Below are 20,692 nucleotides of genomic sequence, written 5' to 3' on the forward strand. Positions count from 1 at the left end.
TTTTTTTTTTTTTTTCTGAAGGTGGTTCGTGTCGCTAAGAACTAAAACCTGCCATATTCTGCCATTACCTGTCGTCACAGACACCAATATGTACGTACAAGTGACTGTAACGGTTTTCCTCGTCTTGTTAACTCTCACCAAATCGGTCCCTAAGGGATGTTCACAGCCTACTGCCGCAAAGACAGCGTGTGATTTTCGGGCTTGGTCTCCACCGTTATTGGATTCGCAGTATTACAATAGACCATACCAAATAGAAGTCAATAGAGTGAACGGAAACTTTTCCAGCCAGGTAATAATAATAATAATAATAAGACGATCATCATCACCATCATCATCATCATCATCAAAGTCGTTATTCAGACTGACATCATGATTATATATGGTACTTCTGTTGCATAACTTTAAGTAATTATTTTGTTAAATTTTGCTTCGTCAAAATTGAGTCTGGGCATAAATTTGACATATCTTAAATATTTCGTTTAGTTTTCCTGTATACTGTTTTTATTTTTACATTTTAAAAATCTGCTATATAAATCAAGTTTTCAGGTTTCAAGTTTCTTGTAACAATTCATGACCTTCACAATTCACCATAAACGCATAATTCCAAACTACCCGCTTTACTAAGAGCTGCAACTTAATCGCAGTAAAGTGAAATGAATGTATTAGTTTCTCCACCAGTCAACAATGATATACAGACCCAAAGCATACGAAACTATTTGCACGTGCACATTTAGCATGGCTTGCCGTTGAAATAATGTATTGAAATGCATGCATTTTCATTTGGTCAACTCTATACCACTGTTGCTACTCTGACAGTCAGTTTCACAGGATGCCACTTACGGCATTTCCTTCAAAGAACATTTTCGCAAAAGAAAGTCGGCGACACAGTGGGTAGCATGCCAGACTAAGACCGAATGGGTGTGGGTTCAAATCCGAGCACAATTATTTTTCCTATATAGTCCGAACATTTGTTTGTCAGAACTGAACTTTCCAGTGTGTCCATGTCTTAATGAATCACATGATAATCCAAATTATTTTTAAAGATAAACTCAGTGAAGCTCGTGTATGGTTAATTGGCATGTTTTGATAGGCTGGACTGTAAGCAAAAGAACGTGCACTGGGTTACAGATTTCACTTTGAAAGTAGCAAAAATGCCTCAATACTTCTTGTGCTTTATTGCCAGAATACACAACCACGCCATAATGTTTTATTGTAAAGAATATACGATTTCATGTAAATCAGTACTAACGGATGCCTAAATTTAAATGATGTATATCATCTAAAAAATGAGAGGAAGAAATGCTCTAAGAATAAACTGGAAGTACATTCGTGGATACTGACCATGAAGTAATACTTTTGACACGAGTCCATCTTGTCAGAGCAGGTCGGCTGTCAAGGTTTGCCCATGCGCAGTGTATGTGACTCAACGGAACGATAAAGGTCAATTTCTTCCCTTGATAACACTACGCGTCAGCAGAGACATACCTGGTCCTAAGATTTTTTTTTACAGAAAGTTCGCCACATTCATGACAGTAATGGACATTTTAGACAAAATTATGACCTTAAATGGATTCAACTTCGATTAATTAACACTAGAGGTGCTAAAAACTGAAGTAAAAATAGAGAAATGCACAAGTTTCTGGAAGAAAAACAGAATTAGAAGAAAGAAAGGTAAAATAGTTTGTAATAACAACGGCACTGCACTAAATCAAATACAAAATTGCAGTGACATTGACATTGCATGATTTCACAGAATCAACGACGTTAGCAAACATAATTCCTGTAAAAGCATAAACTTCTCTTGTCTCTTGTTTTTCTTATTTGGTTATAAAAATGTTTCCTTCATGCCCCTATTCGGCCTTTGTTGACAGCTGAGTCACACTTTCGGTGTTAGTGAGACCACAAAGAGCTAACATCATCGGTCTTATTGAAAATATTGAATCTCAGTACTTTTTCCCACTGCACCATTGCCATTAGGTAAGCGCCTCTACTATCTGGCGATTTACTATCCAATTTTGGATATTATCCATACGCCGATCAGCTCCGAGGGTACGTCTTTAAGTTAGAAATAACAAAATAGTTCCAAACACTTGGTCTCATTAATTTGTTTACTTAAATGAGATGCTAATGTCGATCTAATATGCGCCTTGAGTTTAATTTAAACTTACTGAAATTCATATTAAATATGTGTAAACATTGTTTTTGCAAAAACGTAAACTTGCCCGTGCTTAATTAGAACATTCGTTATCAAATCTTCAGTTTCGGAAGCTCGTAGATTTGCATTTTATCAAGCTCTTCAGTTTCGGAGGTAAGTAAATACTGCATACAGTTCAAATCCTAAAATGCTTAAGGGGCAGGGGACAGTTTTTATGCACAAATTTAATGCCGCAATCACCAATCTATTATAAAAAAAATCATAAAAAATCAAATACACAAGTGAAGTCAAAGATGTTCATATTTTTAGATACCTATATTAAAACAAAGCATAAGAATATTATCCACTTGACCAAAGAAGTCAATGGTAGTTCATAGCAGAAGTTTATGCACCCCAAACACAAATTTATACCTGCAATTTTCATATCCTAAGGTCATTTTTGACAAAATGTGATGCTCACAGTGCCAACACAGGCCATTTTCCTAGATGATAATTCTGCAAGACCGTGTGTACTAAACAGGCTGATGTAATTGAAAATAGTGGTCATCCAAGCCGTTTTTGAGATCTTCTACTTGTCCCAACCCCACGTGTTTCCTGTTATGGGAGGCTAGCTCTTCTTCCTAGCCGACTATTGGTATTTCACTATCTACATACAGCCGAGTAACTATGGAATGTGTACATGCCCGACATCAGTTTCAAGAACAACACAAGCCCGAAACACCTAGTTCACAAATATATCCATATCTTTAATTAGTAAACAAAAATAGCTGAAAAAGTCACTCCATAGCCATAGGTTAAGAAATTTGCCAGGGGCCAATTTACGAAACTAGCCCCTGTCACTTAAATAGAAGTGATCGGTTTTGAAAAATAACGGAAATTGCTTTTTCCCACACGTGAAAAGCGCCCATTGGTCTGGTTGACTGCTTCGTATGCTCTTTGCTACCACCTCCGCTAAATGACCGACTAATCGCCAAACACGGCTTTTACTAGTAACCGTCATGTGATATTGACTTGGCCTGTTTAAGCCGGACACCGGGGGAAAAAACTGTCCAAATCCGGGACACGGATGTTAACGAATTTAATAGTATGTAGATGATTTCTTTATGACCGGATCACGCCAATCTATAACTCTGGACATAATTTAGTGAGGGATGTCAAAGATCTAGACGACAAACGAGACAGCTTCAACAGTTCTGTCCTCTATGATTGTAATGCTTGTAGCAAGAAGAGCGTAGAAGGACATTGGCTACAGCAAGATCTTAAGTATAACAATGAACACATCTCACGACTCTGATCTTAAATTAAGTACCATAAAGGACTGAAACCATCAAGTTTATTAAATTTGACAAATAATTTATTTCTCTAAATTACGAAGTGAAAATAAATTTAAGAGAAACTTACAGCATTGTGAATTAAATCTCCCAAAATCCTACGTGTTCAATCACAAGGCCAAAAGTATAGAATGTTCTGAATGAACTCCATTAATCCATAATGAGTAGATGTGTCGATAGTTTTGATGTATCACAATGATATAATCCAGAATGTCTTTGAATGAATTAACAATAATCACAAGTTAGTGTTTTAGTTCAAAAAGTCATTGAGCACTTTGCAATGCCAACGAATAATTTAAATAAATGACTCCCCTCAAATTATATTTTATCACAACTGTAAATGATCACACTTACTGACTTAAAACACGGATGAATAATTTTTTTTACCTCATCTATATATATATATATATATATATATATATATATATATATATATATATATATATATATATATATATACATATATATGCTAATTTCACTTCACCTAAGACACAACAAAATAGCCAGAATTTGATCGCAAGTTCTCTTCCAGAACATTGTAAGTTTGTAAATAAGTTTAGGCCCTGAACTCAGACACAAGCAAACTTACTTATAAAAAGTGACAAAAGTCAGGTAGTCCCAAATTCTACCCTTGGTCACGGACAAAGGTCAAGCAAACAATGTGAATTAAATATACTTAACAGTTTTTGAACAGTACGAAACTCTATCACACCCAATTATATTTTGGTACATGGTGTTGGAAACAAAAATATATCTTACTGTCATCTCTCTCTCTCTCTCTCTCTCTCTCTCTCTCCAGCAGTTTAATAAATCTTGTTTATCAAGCTAATCTTTTGACACATATAATCTGACTAGGATGGTGCTAGGAACCTTGCTAGGAAATTTAATGTCCTTTCCTTGCTTAAAGAGTCTCGCAAAGCAAGGTGACTGAAAACTGGTAATGCTACAGGACTCAGATAAATTACATACATACGTATATACATCCATCCATCCATCCACCCACCCATCCATCCATCCATCCATCCTTCCATACATACATACATACATACATACATACATACATACATACATACATACATACATACAATGCATGAAAGTGAATGAGTGAACGCGCTAATCGACTTTAATTCTTTTCCCTCATCTTAAATATAGGCCTTTATTGGGCTGAATGGGGACAGAGCCACTAACAGTGCTTACATACTCCTTGACTGCGATCTGTCTGACGTTTCCCTGCCAACAAACACCTTCACGTCTAATTTAAACTGGGTAAGAACTCTCTATCTCAACCAATGCTACATACGTAACGGAATTGCTGCGGGTACTCTCTCTTCCCTTACTGGTTTAACGTCACTAACAGTGACAAATGGCATCTTCGGCCCAATGAATGCAGATAGCCTCAGTGGACTAACCAACCTTACCAATGTGTACCTCCAGGCAGAATTTCTGGAGAAGACATTTCCAGCTGGTATGTTCACCAAACTGAGCGCTGTTACTACCATAACGATTCAGTCAAGCAGCTTAACTAGCATTCCACCAGGCGCCTTTGATGGTCTTCCAAGTTTGGCGTCATTAGACCTGTCTGGAAACTTATTGACGTCATTTCCGGTCGGTGCTTTCGACAGTCTCGTGTCTTTGACGAGACTGAAACTGGATGGCAATAACTGGAACTGTGGCTGCCATTTTACATGGTTATCGACATGGTTGGTGTATTCAGGTAATAAATTTTATTTATTTACTAGCAATTGTTGATACAGAATTAATTATCTTCGAATCTGAAGAACATTTGCTGCCAAACTACAGATGTTTATGCCATTATGTCGTAACCTATAAATCTTTATTTTGTGACGAAGCATTTGGTGCAATAGAAGCTTACTCTCCAATGATAATTTGTTTTATGTAGTTTCAACAGTTGACATGATTTGATGACCTAAAGTTATTTTATTAGTGTTGCAAAGCTTGGATCAACAATAATTTTGTTGTGGGGGTGGGGGTTCTTTGGGGGGGGGGGGTGTTTATGCTTTCACAAGTACCTATCATTTACCGTATTTCAGACTCCCGTATTTCGTTCTCAGTTTACGTTAGTTATGTTCTTATTTAATTATTGTAAATTTTAATGTCGTGTTCTTTTGCCAAAAATCAGAAACGCGCATGAATTCGATTAAAAAAAAACACGAAGCGTTTTCTTTCATTTATATATTTTAGATCAGTCGGGCAAATGAGACAGGAAACTATGTAAACGCTGAAATTTTATTCATGAAGGAAAAATTTAATATACGACATTGGTATATTACGTGAACTAAACTTATTAACAAGTGATTGAACAAAAATATACACATAGTATTTGTCTGACATAGACAATGAATGAATGAATGAATGAATGAATGAATGAATGAATGAATGAATGAATGAACTTTTGGCATGAATTAAATAATACACGAATGCGTTAATGATTGATTCAATGTGCATGCTGTGAGGATAGAAAATACTGTACTATGACGAGGCATCTAATTTTAAACGCCCTTCACTTTTATAACAGATTCAAATTTGCGAACTTATTTTTTTTCTTTGACGTTATAAAATATAAAATATAGTTTCAATACATTTTCATTATTTGGCAGCAATATGGGAAACTATTGAAAAATAAATATTTCCTTAGTGAAAACTAACTATTATCATAACATTATCAAATATACACGCTAACCGATCTGAACGGTAATTCCCCAAAGGCCACTATTAGGGAAAAAAAATCTGAAAAATATTTCAACTAATGTCGAAAGTTTGTATTTCTTAAACAGCTTCCTTATTTTTGTCAGAATAATATTGAAGTGCATAGTAACCCAGTTACAGTTAATTCCACAAATTTAAGATTTATGAAACCTTTGAAAACTGTTCATTATTGTGGAAGTATGTTGAAATTTTTGATAGGGTATATATGGGAACTTGCTTATGGTCAATTAATACTGGCAGCATAGGGTCTGCGCATTTCTTTATATATATATATATATATATATATATATATATATATATATATATATATATATATATATATATATATATATATATATATATATATATATATATATGTGTATGTATATATATATATATGTGTGTGTGTGTATATATATATGTATGTGTATATATATATGTATGTGTATATATATATGTGTATATATATGTGTGTATATATATATGTATATATATATGTATATATATATATTACGAATCTGGTTTAGTATAGTCAGTATGATACTGTCTTTTGTTATATATTTGTAGAATAGGTCACACACGTATACACTGGTAAAGAAATGTGAAAGTTATAAATGGCTGTGCATCAGATATCTCAAATATGACTTTGAAACGCAGTTTTAAATATTATTTTGTTTAAAGTGTCTACTTAATAATCATTTATGAAATATAATTCTGTACGCTTTTGGTAGGTGGTGTCTCAGAAGGGGTACTCTGTAACACGGGTTTGGCTCTGTATTTGGAAATACATCATAAAGTTCGAACTGCAATGGTTCCAGTGTAATCAGAATCAAGCAGTCTGTAGTTCGAGTCAAAGATGTCGAATAAGATAAATAGACCGGAGTAACGAGTAGCGGTCATATTACTAGGATGGTGCTCTATAATTATGTTTCTTTAGACTGGACACGAAATGTACATAAGTCTAGGCACTCTATTTTCCTAACACGAGCAAAACTCTAATGTGCTATTTTCAAATGTAGGTTTGAAGTACACGTTATATTTCTATGTACAAACATCTTACATAGGAAAAAATTACTTCTAAGCTAGTTTTCAATATAAATGTATTTACAGGTGTCACATACACACTGACGTGCAGTTCTCCGGCAGCCTACGAAGGATTTGCATTAAACAGAGTTATTGCCGCACTTGGTTGTACAACTTCCACCACCACACCTGTTAGTACATCGCTATTTATTTTACATAATAGTGGTATATGAGAACTATACCACGTACAGTGTATGCAGGACCAAATTATCCCATAGGCTAATAGGGTCTTAGGCCCCCATATTTTGTAGGTCATCATTAAACGCTCCATTACATTTTGAAATGACCGATGGCCATCCTTCCCTCCTATCAGCCTTAGGCCCCACATAACCCGGTCCTAAATGTATCAGCATTAGGCCTCTCATAATCTGGCCTTGAATGTATATTTCTTAGGCCCCACATAATCCGGCCCTAAGTGTATCAGCCTTAGGCCAATCATAATTCGGCCTTGAATATATCAGCCTTAGAACCCACATAATCCGGCTCTAAGTTGTTACGTACATTTGATTTAATTTATATTTGATTCAATTTAATTGTGTGTAAGTTTTAACATCTTTTTATTTTAATTTCATTGCACGTCAAAGTAATGTAATTTTGTTTACTAGGAATTTGATATTTTCCAGAAATTAGTTTGACCTGACTGTTAATCGTAAACACCAAACTTTGTATCTCTTGCTGACCTAGTTCATGGCCTTGATTGAGAATCAAGTAAACAACTTCTTCTTTTTTTTAAATTCAATTTTAATGTGTGAATGATAATAGTGAAGACGAGGCTGTAATGGAATACGTGATCTTAGACATGTGAATACCTTCTAATATGTTCTGGAATGTGATCACGTGACCCTCATCTGGGAATCTGTTTTGCGTCTCAAGTTACTGTATAACCTTTGTTTATAGGGAAATTACATTTACATTTCTTTAAATTTTGTTCGGGAATTCAAACACCAGGTTATTGTTTGTGAATAACAAAGAACTGTAGACACTACAGCACCATACTGACTACAGTATACGTCATCGCCTTCCATTTTGGATTTTTCGTCGGGACTCGAACTTGAATTCATTAGAACATTTTATTACTGGGACTTCTAAAATTGAATTAGTGGATTATTCTTGGATTATTTTTGGATTTTATTCTTAAAACCGTCAGTTCATTTTTGTTGGTTCATTTTTACATTGTTTTTTTTTTCTTCAGTGAAATAAAATATTTGTTAAATTTTTCAAAGCTTGTTGTATTTTTACTCTTTCTTTTGTTACTGTTTATTAGAGCCTACACACGTACCATACGAAAGTGTATCAGTTTTAGGCCGCACATAATACGACCCAAAGCGTATCAGTTTTAGGCCCCACATAATCCGACCCTGCATGTATCAGCCTTATGTCCTCATAATCCGGTCCTGTGCGTATGCTCTTCCTTTATCTAAATAGTCAGACAGTCCATGGGCAAGGCATTTAAACAAAACCCATTCTTTAATACGCTGATTAGGACTGTGTTTTCACTAAAAATGGCTAAAAGACGTGAAAAGTGAAAACTGCTGTTTTCTCACTATAGAACATGGATCGCATTCTGCCGTATCATATCATTCTGCGTTCTAATAAGGCCCTAAAAGCCAACATTTTTGTTTTAATGAAAGACGCAGAGATTTTGCACTAACTATTTTGATCACAGTCACCGAAGAGTTCGGTTATTTTTCAGTCAAATATTTCTTAGCTGGCCTATTCTTCTTAGTGTTCGATTCAGAACGAGAGCGACATACTACATGTGATGTTGTATTAGTTATTACCGATATATTGAAATATATGGGGCTTTTTCTCTTAAACTTTCACCAATTTGTTTCAGGAAAAGCACAATCTGACGGCTTAATTGAAAACCATATCGCATTTTTAGCACCTTTTCTTCAGACTTTGATATGAGTTTGTCTCGTCATTATCTGTTACCTACGTTGTCATGAGCAGATTCGTTCTCATATTATCGCAATACTTATCATAAGAATTCCCTTCATTATCTTCATCTTCAAAGCTGTCATGATTGACGTCATCGTTCTCACTGTAGCCCTTATCTTCCTCGTCAACAAGGCTAGGGCATGTTTAGCTATAAATGAGTTAATTTCTAATTGGGTATCTTATCACTTCCAAAATAGAGACTATTACCATTAAGATAGATTAATATACATGTAATTGTGTCACGATCTTGCAAATTCATTATATACTTAAAAGTGAAGACAGTGCCGTCTTAAGACATGAGCACACTGGGCAGTTGCCCAGGGCCTCACGCTTCTAGGGCATCATGCTGCCCATATTGTTAATCAATATTGAAAGATCTTTAGGCAATTTAATTTACTTTAAAAGTGCAGTGGGAAGCACGTTTCTCAATTTTAGAAAATAGTGAATTCCTGTGGGTGGGTACGGCCGGTATGGGGCCCCAGTGTATTGCTTTGCTCAGAGCCTACAATGTTGTTAAGACGGCCCTGAGTGAAGAGATCTAGATATAAAAAAAACAACGTAGGTTTTACTATATCTGATGTTTCTAGACTAAAAGATCTATCAACTACAGCAAGGAAATAATACAAAACACCAATGCAATGCGAATTAAAGTGATTCGTTTGTTGATTAAGTTAGTGTAATGTGTCAATTTCTCGGTTACAAAGTACGTCAAATAACAAAGAACATTTCTTGTTAATTTGAAAAAACAATCATCTCCGTTTAGTATCAATGTATCCACTCTTAAGGTCAAACTACTTGAGAAAAAAAGGGTAACAGCTAGTAAGACTAATACTGTTCATACTCTGAAACACACACACACACACACACACACAGTATTTTTCCAAATGCTACGAATTGTACTTAAGAACGAATCCAGGGCATGTTATGTTAGGGGCTTTATAATTGTATTGACAAAATAAATGAATAAACAAAATTGAACTCGAAATTATGACAAAAAAAGTTTAAAAAGAGTGCTTAATCAATCGTTTAAAATAGAATGTCAAGAAAGAACATAACTATGTCTGAATAGTGGCCATTGGAATGACGTAACATAAATGTAATTCCATTCCTTTTCGTTTACTTTATTGTTGACGTTTGCCTGGCCTCCCTTCATTGTTATAGTCCCCAAAGTCAAACAATAACATGTAAATAAATTAAAAAAATAAAAATAACGCATAGTATCGCACACCAGAAAGCTGTCATTTTGTCTTTGATGATGCACTTGAAAACACACTATGTTCATGCTGACGTGTGAATAAACGTCACGTGACGTGTGAATAAATGTCACAATCCCATTCTGCTCCTCTCATATTACGCCGGTATTCAGGTGACACTTGTTTTCATAACAGGATCTTGCTCATGTTATATTGTGCTTAGCAGAATTGGCGAAAATACGCAAGAATTAATTCAATATGATTCGGTTGGCTTTTGTTATATAAAGAAAAGGTTCTTTATTAATATATTTTTAAAATTTGAAATGATCTTTTTTCTTTTTGACGCAAACAAAACACCAATATGAGCTGTGTTTTAATAATTATTTTTTTCTTTCTTTTCATTGGCAGGTAACACGTAAGTATATTTCTTTTAAAAATTTTTTGTCGAGTCGACAGGGTGCGCATGGCGTACTTAAAAGATGGAAACCCCATGATAGGGTACTCTTTTGCAAAAGCAAGAGAATAAAGAATAAATATTCCAGATTCATTTTATTTCTGGTTTGTCAGTGCAGCAATCGATTTACCAATGCTGCATGTTCAACATTTTGTTTAACTGGAAAAATGATCAGGAAGTCTGAGAATCAATTAACACAACGTCCAAACTTTTTATGGTCAGTTTTTCAGCCTCAAGGCTAGAAGTTGTTAATAATAATAATAATAATAATAATAATAGATCAATACAAATAATTGAAAACAAAGAATTATAGACCTAATATTATCGGAAAGCGGTTATTTACAGCAAAATTGCCGTCAAAGGGCTGTGAAACATGTTGATGATGAACATATAACACTGACAGGCAATGCGGCACAAATCGGTATATAGTATATCTTGGAGATCATTAGTGTGATAGTCTTCAAAGCCAAATATATACCTACAGTGAAGCCCCTCAAAGCCGAACATTCAGAATACCAAAGTCCCCTCAAGACCGAAATTTGATTGAAATCCGAATTTTTCCTTCTCCAATCTCATCGTTTTTCTACAATAAACCGAAACACTTCACCTCCGAATACGGAAACAGATTTCGATCTCAAATTTCAAATTTATGCAACAAAAGCTGCCATAAAAGCAAAACTCGCTTCAATCATGGAAATGCAGTCTTGCTGCTAAATTCCTAACAAATCCTGGCACATATTAATCAGGGTTAACAAGTACTCTAGTAGGCTTATTTGTGAGGCAAAGGCCCGAAACTATCTTAAGAGCACGCAAGGTTAACACAATACTTGACCAAGTGCCCTAAAACAAATTAGGTTGACAGGAAGTTAATCTAATGTCTTTTCTCCAAAAATAGCCAGTTTTTTAAGGTTTATACATTAATAATGCAATGCTTGTAGCAAGGTCATTTAAGAAAGATTGTAAATCTTATTATCTAATTGCGATTAATGCCACTTTTTTTGTTGCTGTTTGTTTTTAAAATTAAACATCAGGGTTGTATTAACTTAGCATGTTGACTCCCTTTTTGATGCTCTGCCGACAGAGGCCGACAAAACAGTATTCTAAAAGTTACATTTACTCAATCAAAGTTTAGTGGAGAAACCTCATTATTTAAATGTATTTAAGTAGTTACTAAATATATAATATAAACAAAGAGATAAATGAGCAGGAGTGGCAGATCATTATATTCTTGGACAATGCTGCATCACACAGACCTGATCGTCACTCGAGTCACGTGACTTTCAAATTCCTACCAGCAAACACACCACTTGCATCTTCTTGATAAGGGCAGCCTCTTGACCAGGGTATAATTTGTGCTAGTTATCGAAAATATATTCTGCGTTCTTGTGTGGCTTAGATTAGACTGGTTGGGCGCACGATATAAGTTGTTGTTGTAGGGTTTAACGCCATTTTTCAGCACACAATAGGCTATACATGGCGGCCAGTATTAATGGTGGAGGAAGAACCCGGGAAAACCCAGGAAAGAACCACCGACCCACGAGAAGCTACTGGCAAGCTTTCTCACATACCCACATTGGCCGAATCCTAGACTCGAACCCACGCAGGCAGAGGTGAGATGGCAGTGATCCGTAACGAAGAGCGCTTTAGACCACTCGGCCACTCGGGGCCCCGCACGATATAAGTGAGCTCTGCATGCAAATAACTCTTGAGAATGCTAAACACTGGAATTAATAACCTGTTCAGACACGACACCTGTTACAATCAAGAATTACCTTGAAGTTGCCGGGTTCTCAATTAATGCTGATAATGGTAACGTTAAAGAGAATGACGACGAGGACGATATTCCCTTGCCTTGACAGGCTCGTGAATTACAACTGGACATTGACTCTAATCGCCTATATAATTCTGACAATGATGTTTCTGTTGGGGATAATTCCGAAGATTGGGAGAGTGAACTATTGTTGCGATTTTATATAAGAAATCTGGCAGATGATGAAAGCGATGAATATAATGATGATAATGTATTTCTGTGCCATCTGTCAGTTATATAAAATACCCTGAAATTTTAGACCATACTGTAAATTGATAAATCATTTCTCAAATATTTCATGAGTCAAGGAATGTATTCCTGGGTGGAGGAACTGATTTCATTAATGTGACAAAATGTGATTTTCGGAAAGAACGCTTCTTGTTCAGCTAAAATTTCTTTGATTTAAAAATATTACTAAAACTACCTCTCTTAATTTAATAACTTTTACATACACCGACATCGATGTTTCTCTCTCTCTCTCTCTCTCTCTCTCTCTCTCTCTCTTGTTACATAAGCGCTGAGGAAAAGACATTTGTTCAACATATATGAAAACTTCATTAAACTGAAAATATCTCCAAAATCAGAACGTTGCTGTCCCCAAGGGTCTCGGTTTTGAGGGGTGTCACGTGAGAGGTGAATTTTTATTAAAAATACATTTGCTGCAAGGGCTTTCTTGGTCAGTAATATACATCAAGTTCTAAGTAACAACGTCATGCATATGTCGATGTCACATAATTTTCTTAATTACATGCATCAATGTTCTTGGATGCATATTTAGTTGTTGCTCCAATGTGATCTGAATCCAATGAAATTAAAACGACAATTTATATGAAAGTTAATATTTGTCAGAAGACAAAGGTGCAATGTTCCATGTGGCCAGACAGACAAACAGTAGGGAGGAATAAATGAACTTTCTTTCCTTATTTCAGATACGTATGTGCTGGAAGCGACCACTCTGATTTTTTCTAGTATGGCTTTGGTTGTCGCTGCTCTGATGGGTATTGCCCTATGTTACTATCGATCTACATCAAAGACTGAGGCTCCAGAAACAGTAAAATCTGTTAAGTCGAGTAACCAAGGAAATACACTACCCAAACAGTTAAGAGATATTGTCAAGAAAACGTCAGAGGAGATGGACAAATCCAGAAAGAAAGACGTTGAAAAGAATGGCAACGGCGCAGTCAAATGGAAATGGCACAGCTCTGCATGTGCGAGGCAGGTGATCGTGTCTCCGATACCACTGATTGATGTGGAGTACAGAAAGATGCCTCCTTTGTTCCCAGGCTTCCGCAGTCCATGGTGATAACTTTTGTAACTAGTCACTAACTTAGAACTGTGGAATACTTGCTTAAACATTTAAAGTGTGAAGCTAGTGAATCAAATGCAAAGAAATCAGAATAAATTGTATGCATATTTGTAAATTTTCGTAAAACTCCGGAAAACAAACCTTGTAATTTTTCTAACGCTGAAACATATGTTAGGTTCAGCACTCGAGGTGATGACCTTTTATGGAAGTGAGTTGTGATTCTCCGCTCACCAGAACCCCATTAAAACAACGCCCAATGCAGGACTAGATTCTGTCCGACTTTGGCGATTAGAGTTGGCCTTCCTTCGCAGTTAGAACCCAGTACATCTATCTGCATCCCCAACGATGTGAAATAACATCATCATCGCTGGGAGTGTCACCCACCCCCACCCCATAAAAGGGAGGCGTAAACTCTATCACATTTCTGTTGATCTGAGAGTCCCCGGAAATAAACTGGGAATGATAAAAAAAAAACGTTTACCATAAATCATAATAATTAACTACCGGCCAAAATCGTCTCATAACAAGTTACCAGTCAAATTTCTTAATAACAGAATTATAGCGTTTTGAAAATCATCTAAGGTGTGTGTTAGAACATAATACATTTATAGGTTTGGGTATCGCCAGCATTTCGGTATCGCGATATCTTACCATAGAATACAGTTTATTCCGATAATTTTGCTATATATTACGATATAATACCGTGCATACCGATAGTATTGCGATATATTTAGAAAATCTTTTGAAAGTTCAGAATAATATTAAAGAGTGAACAAGAAGTCATTTTTCATATAACTTTAATTTCTTTTAAATCTCTTCAAGTCAGAGTTACATAAATGGGCTCTTGTTTTATTTGCATTTTCTTCTAAATCGGACCGCATTAGCAGCTATTGGTGGGATGATGTTGAGAAATATAGCAGTCGGGTTATTCGTCCCTCCAGCAAACTTCACCTCCACATCCCCGACACATGTCATTCCCGACAAATGGCATGGTTTTGTTGATTAGTTTTCCATGTTTTTTTAAATTACATGTACACCCAAAAATTGTGTCAGATTTGTACTGCATTAGGTTATACAAGACCTTTGGGTCCACGTCCACCATTTTAGGTCTCTGTATGCAAAATACATGATACAGCCATGCAGTTTTACATATTTCAAAACGGACACACCTTTCATATAAAAAAAAATTTGGGTGTGTGTGGGTGATGTAGAACAATACCAATATCCACTGAAAAAGAATAATACAAACGTAACAAATGAAGATTGATGGGGGCTTGTTTTTTGTGGCATTTTTATGTTTAAATTATATTTGTATACTGTTTATAGAAGTGTACCAAACCCGGTTTATGGTCAATGTACCGCGTTGCACACACGGACAGGATCTGTACCACAATATACCCAAATACCTCTAAAATAGCAAACCTTAGAAAAGTTTTGATGTTTTTCGAAGCATAGATAATTATAATAATTGCGGTCAAAGTGTACCTTACATAACTACTTTAGTAAGGGTAACGAAGACTATGACCAGGGAATGTTTGAAATAAGAGATTTGTGGTCACAAATAGTTACATATCCAAGAGGTATCTTGTTCCCTTTAAAAATTTTCATCCTGTTAACGATTACATTCGATGTTCTATAACTTATTACATGACACTATGGTTTCGATATTCCAAGTTATATTACCCGTACATTTTGATGCACCACAGATCGCCATATCTTGAATTATTTCGTGCTGGAAAGATTTTTCTCTCTCGTAAAGTACGATTTTGAGTGGCTATGCTTTGCTTTGGTTTTATTTTTATTTTTTTTTTGTTTTATTTTTTTTTGTTTTTGGTTGTTCGGACTGGTGGCAATATACTGCTTCTTTGTTAACATTTTTGTAACTAAGACGTCAACAGATTAATAAAATGGTGAAAAAAGGCTTTTATTGTTTATTAATCAAGTTCCTTAGCTTGCGTATTTTTCAACATCAGACGAAGACTGTGTTAGCAAAACACGATTTCCTAACCGAAAAGGTGTGCCAGACCAAAAGGCCCGAATGTGAGCCCAGGTACAAGCTGTTGGGTTCAGAATCTCAGCCAATGCTTTGGGAAATGTTTTATCTTGGGTAACCGTGTAAGATCTTTAATTTATAAAGGAAATAAAATAAGAGAAAATGTACACACTAAAGTATCTACACAAACGACATAGTAGTTGAGTTTTGTGTTTCTACACATCCTATGAATAAGAAAACATAAAGTTCAAAATTACACAACGAAAAGACCAGCAATTCATAGAGAGGTTTTGAAAATTAAAAATAATTGGACTCTTCGTATTTAGATATATATCGCCATCTCGCTTTGGGATATGAGAACATGAAAAAGCGAAACGAACAGAATACTAGACAAGGAATACCAGAGGACATTATTTCACAAAATGAAAACAAACTAAATTAAAACAAATATTAGACCAAATCGATTGTGAATATATTTTCATCGAGTAAATAATTATGCAAAGCTACGTCGTAGTGAATTTAGCATTTTGTAGAGAGCAGATAAGACTAGTTCACGAGTTTAACATGAAAGCAGCAAAGACGGTATCTAGAGACAAGGCCTATAGGTTCTCAAGTTTGAATATGACAAACGTGTGGTGAAAGCTAATTTTCTTGCAGAACAACATTAAAGACCAAAAGAGTATTAATTCGTTGATTCAAATGTAAACACGATACCCTGCAACGAGTTAGATAGAAAAATGTTTAAAGCAACGCAGTATCAGCAAGGAAAGAATACGTATTTGATGTACATAAATATATACATGTACTTTTGAATTCAGATAAACTTACAGTACAGTCTGAAGATCTCGTAAACTCTCGTCAATCCACAACGATTCCACAATATCATTGTTAGAATGGTGCAAAATAATGTTCGATTTACAACAGCGTATGCTGCTTTTGTAACATAAATTAAAGATATACAATAATTGAAGAAATATTGCAGATTGCCGAACACAAAAGTACCTGATTTATACGCTCTTAATTTTGATGACTGATAATATTCAAAGACAATATGTAGGCATACAATATTTTCTGGAATTTGGATACTGTTGTAACTGACCAATGAAGAGGAGTATTCAAGGCATCTTTACTACGACCATGTCAGTCAAATTGCTTACATAAATATAAAGCAACTGTATCAAAAACGTAAACAGGACAAAAATATAAGCAAATACAGTGGAGTGAAAGAATGGTTAACTAAACAGTATACCTACACACTACACAAGCAAGCGAAATAAAGATCCCTACGAAATGGCTTAAGGTGGCAGGTGGACAATGCTGACATTCCAGCACATGAACTATATAGAGAGAAATATTAATACAATTTGGACAGTAATATAAGTTTTTCTAAATACTCTTTTGAGGAAAAAGTCTTAAAAAAAGCGATGACGTACACGATGCTCTTTTATTTTTTTTTAAATTGAAGAATAGGAAGATTTGTAGGCTATTTAGTTTTGCCTAAATTCTGAGTCCTGGTGGTCTAATTTGTTTGGTTGATGGTGTATGATGTTGTTTTTATATTTTTTAAAAATCGATGGTTAGTGGCAAATGGATTTTCTAAAACATGTGAAGGGTAGATGGCCGATTGTTTGCTGAAGCATTTAAGAGTTGATAGCTTAGGGTTACTAAACAAATTGACGGTTGGTGGATTAGGGATTTTTTTTAAAAGGACTACGGTTTGAAGAATGATAACTAAGTGTGTTTTTTTGTTGTTGTTTGTTTATTTGCTTTTTCAAGCTTGCTGGATAGGACTGTATGTGGACAACGGGTTTGTTCCTTTATTATTATACATTTTTACTGAGCGTGGCTCGAGTATTGGCGTTAGAAAAACCTATGTTTGTTTCTCTTGGTTTTGTTTTTAAATTAATTACAGACGAGTAGGTGGTTTATTGCTTTTGAAAAACTAAAAAGGATAAGCAGATGGGTGCACTAGCATTCATCTGAAAATAACGTATAAAAGTTGTCACAGTGTTTCCCAGCAAAGCTTTTTAAAAAAACATAAGCGAAATGGTGGATGAGAGCATTTTTAAATATAAAAATGGTGACCATAGTTTTAAAACAAAAAATAAAAACACCTAGTAATATGTATTGACACGGAATGGTGTATTCTCACGGTTTATGTATTACATCTATTCTAAAATGTACTCGCGTACAGCGCTTCCCGAGAGCGGTTTGTTTACGTGGTTGTTCTAAACACTTAAAGTTCTTGCAATGAGAAAACCGATGTACCTTGAGCTCGCTAGCCGTAAATATCCCAGAGTACTTAAACACTCGAGGTAAACAATAATTTCACAACACCAAAGGTTTTGTCAGGAAGCTGTCCACTTTATGGGAGCGCAATCTTCAGCTGTATAGGTACGTGAATCATAGAATTATATTCCTTTTGCTATCCGTATAATGTGGTAGAATTGTGTTATATATTGGATGTTCTAATCTTTATTCTAAATTTTTCAGATAGCCAAACCTGTCATATAATGTCGTGTTAGTAGATACACTATAGCCTGTTTTCAGGTTAGCCATTTTATAACAACAACAGACGAAATGAATTCATTTAAATGTTCATGTATGAAAGGATGCGAAAATGTTCTCATTTTTAAAGTTTTGAAAGGTTCTTTTTATCGTTTACATATTCACATACGAACCTGGTTATTATGATAATAATCATGTACAGTAGCTTCAATGTAACGATTTATGTTATAATCAACTCCATATGCGCGGATGCGTAAGTTTTGTTGGTCTTCTTCATCCCGTCTGGGACAAAAGGAGGCAAGTATCTTCCGCCATCTAGGTCGGTCTTGAGCAATGGCTTGTGCCTCACCCCAGGAATGTCCCTTCTCTTCTGGCTCCGCCACCACTGTCCTTCGCCAGGGTATCTTTGGCCGTCCACATCTACGCTTACCAGCTGGTGTCCATTTGAGGCTGCCTAGGGTTTCCTCATTACGTGTTCGAACCATTTGATCCTGCGCATCTTGATCTCCAGACAAATCTTGTTACATCTAATCTTTTCATATAGGTTCACAGTGAAGGCCTAGTTTGGCCAATGTATGTTGTAAATTTTACGGAGGCAACAATCGTGAAATGAATTTACTTTGCTCCTGTCTGTCGTATTTTAAGAACTGGTGCAAATATCCAGTAACGAATACGACTTTGATGAGGACGAAAACATGCAAAATAGATTTATGCAGATAATTTCTGAAATGTAACAATCGTTCTACAGGAAAGCTAACTCAAGTATGTATAGAATATAAAATCGGAGGATATTTGGAGTCTCAATTTAACGAAAGCAAATTAAAAAAAAATACTTGAACTTATGTGAAGGAAGTACTATTTATTACTATTTTCTCATCTTTTTAATTGTGATAACAGTCCTAATGTGGCTTTACAGGCTTGTCAACAACGGAAGCTGTTTCATCAAGACATTTTCGTCATCAATTATTATTATTGCTATTATTATTATTATTATTACCTGACTGGAAAAGTTTCCGCTCACTATCTTGACCTCTATTTGGTATGGGTCATAGTAGTACAGGTAATCCAGTAACGGTGGAGACCAAGACTGGAAATCAGGCATTGTCTTTGGACTGCTCCGGTGGCCTAGTGGTTAGAGCGTCCGCCTGGGATGCGGGAGGTCGTGGGTTCGATCCCCGGCCGAGTCATATCAAAGACTTACAAAAATTGTACTTGCAGCTGCCTCGCTTGGCGCGCAGCATTAAGAGGTTAGTGTAAGGACTGGTCGGACTGTTGTCAGGATAATGTGACTGGGCGGGACATCATGCTACATTTCTGCTAGACATCACTATAAACTGCCATACTGCAGACATCTTAGAGATATGACTGAAAAATTGTTAAAGCTACGTTAAAAATCCAAATCACACACACACACACACATATTGTCTTTGCAGTAGTGGGCTTTGCATATCCTGTAAGGACTGTATTCGGTCATAGTTAACAAGACGAGACCAATTACAACAGTTTCCACGCACATAATTGTGTTTATGACAATAGGTAAGGACATAAGATACTAATTTATTTATTTTAAGCGATACTCATTTTCAGCAGATATACGCATTGTAATTTTTACCTAAATGCTTCGCCATAATCGTATGTGACTCAAACAATCTGCCACCTTCAAAGCTCTTTAGAAAATAAACCGAATGAATATTAAAGTGTTATTTATTGACAAAATCCAATAAATTAAAAGTAAGCATTGATTTAAAAATCAAAATATGTAAATTAGACGTTATTTAACACAGGTGTATCTTTCATTCGTTGTCGAATATTTCACTGCTGAAAATATCTTTATTTTCTTTTTTACCCGATGAATACGTAGGTGAACATTACTATTTCTCAGAGTTTTAAATAATATTGTGATTTGATAATAGTCACCCGTCGTGTACTTATGTGAAACGGGAATAGAAGTGTGACCCAGGACTTGCGTCGTGTACCAATGTGCGTAGTTGTCATGAGTGAGCGAGCGAGTGAGTGATAGATCGCGGTGCATGATTCCCGTGCTTCACAAGTATTAAAATCACTTCCCCGCCAAACTAACAAAAGGCTTCAGGCAAGTGAAAGACAAAGGATTGAATGTAATTTGAAAAAATTATACTCTTCGAGTCTGATAAGGGATAATTCGTTTTTCTGTGATAAAATTATAAATGCCGGTGGGTGGGTTGTATACTGT

The 20,692-nt window shown here is 35.5% G+C and overlaps 1 protein-coding gene and 1 non-coding gene across 2 annotated transcripts; both read left to right on the top strand.

Moving 5' to 3' along the window:
• Positions 1 to 7,673, top strand: LOC149798626 (uncharacterized). Its single transcript, XM_089956957.1, has 3 exons — positions 1 to 289; positions 4,639 to 5,200; positions 7,303 to 7,673. The coding sequence occupies exons 1-3, from the start codon at positions 89 to 91 to the stop codon at positions 7,446 to 7,448; spliced, it is 909 nt and encodes a 302-aa protein (XP_089813083.1). The 5' UTR covers positions 1 to 88; the 3' UTR covers positions 7,449 to 7,673.
• Positions 7,674 to 19,590: 11,917 nt separating this feature from the next.
• Positions 19,591 to 19,667, top strand: Trnap-ggg (transfer RNA proline (anticodon GGG)). The gene has a single exon. It is a non-coding gene; the product is annotated as a tRNA-Pro (tRNA).
• Positions 19,668 to 20,692: the final 1,025 nt, after the last annotated feature.

Source organism: Sinohyriopsis cumingii, chromosome 5 (assembly GCF_028554795.1).
Source record: "Sinohyriopsis cumingii isolate HCF-2022 chromosome 5, ASM2855479v2, whole genome shotgun sequence".
NCBI classification, from domain to species: domain Eukaryota; kingdom Metazoa; phylum Mollusca; class Bivalvia; order Unionida; family Unionidae; genus Sinohyriopsis; species Sinohyriopsis cumingii.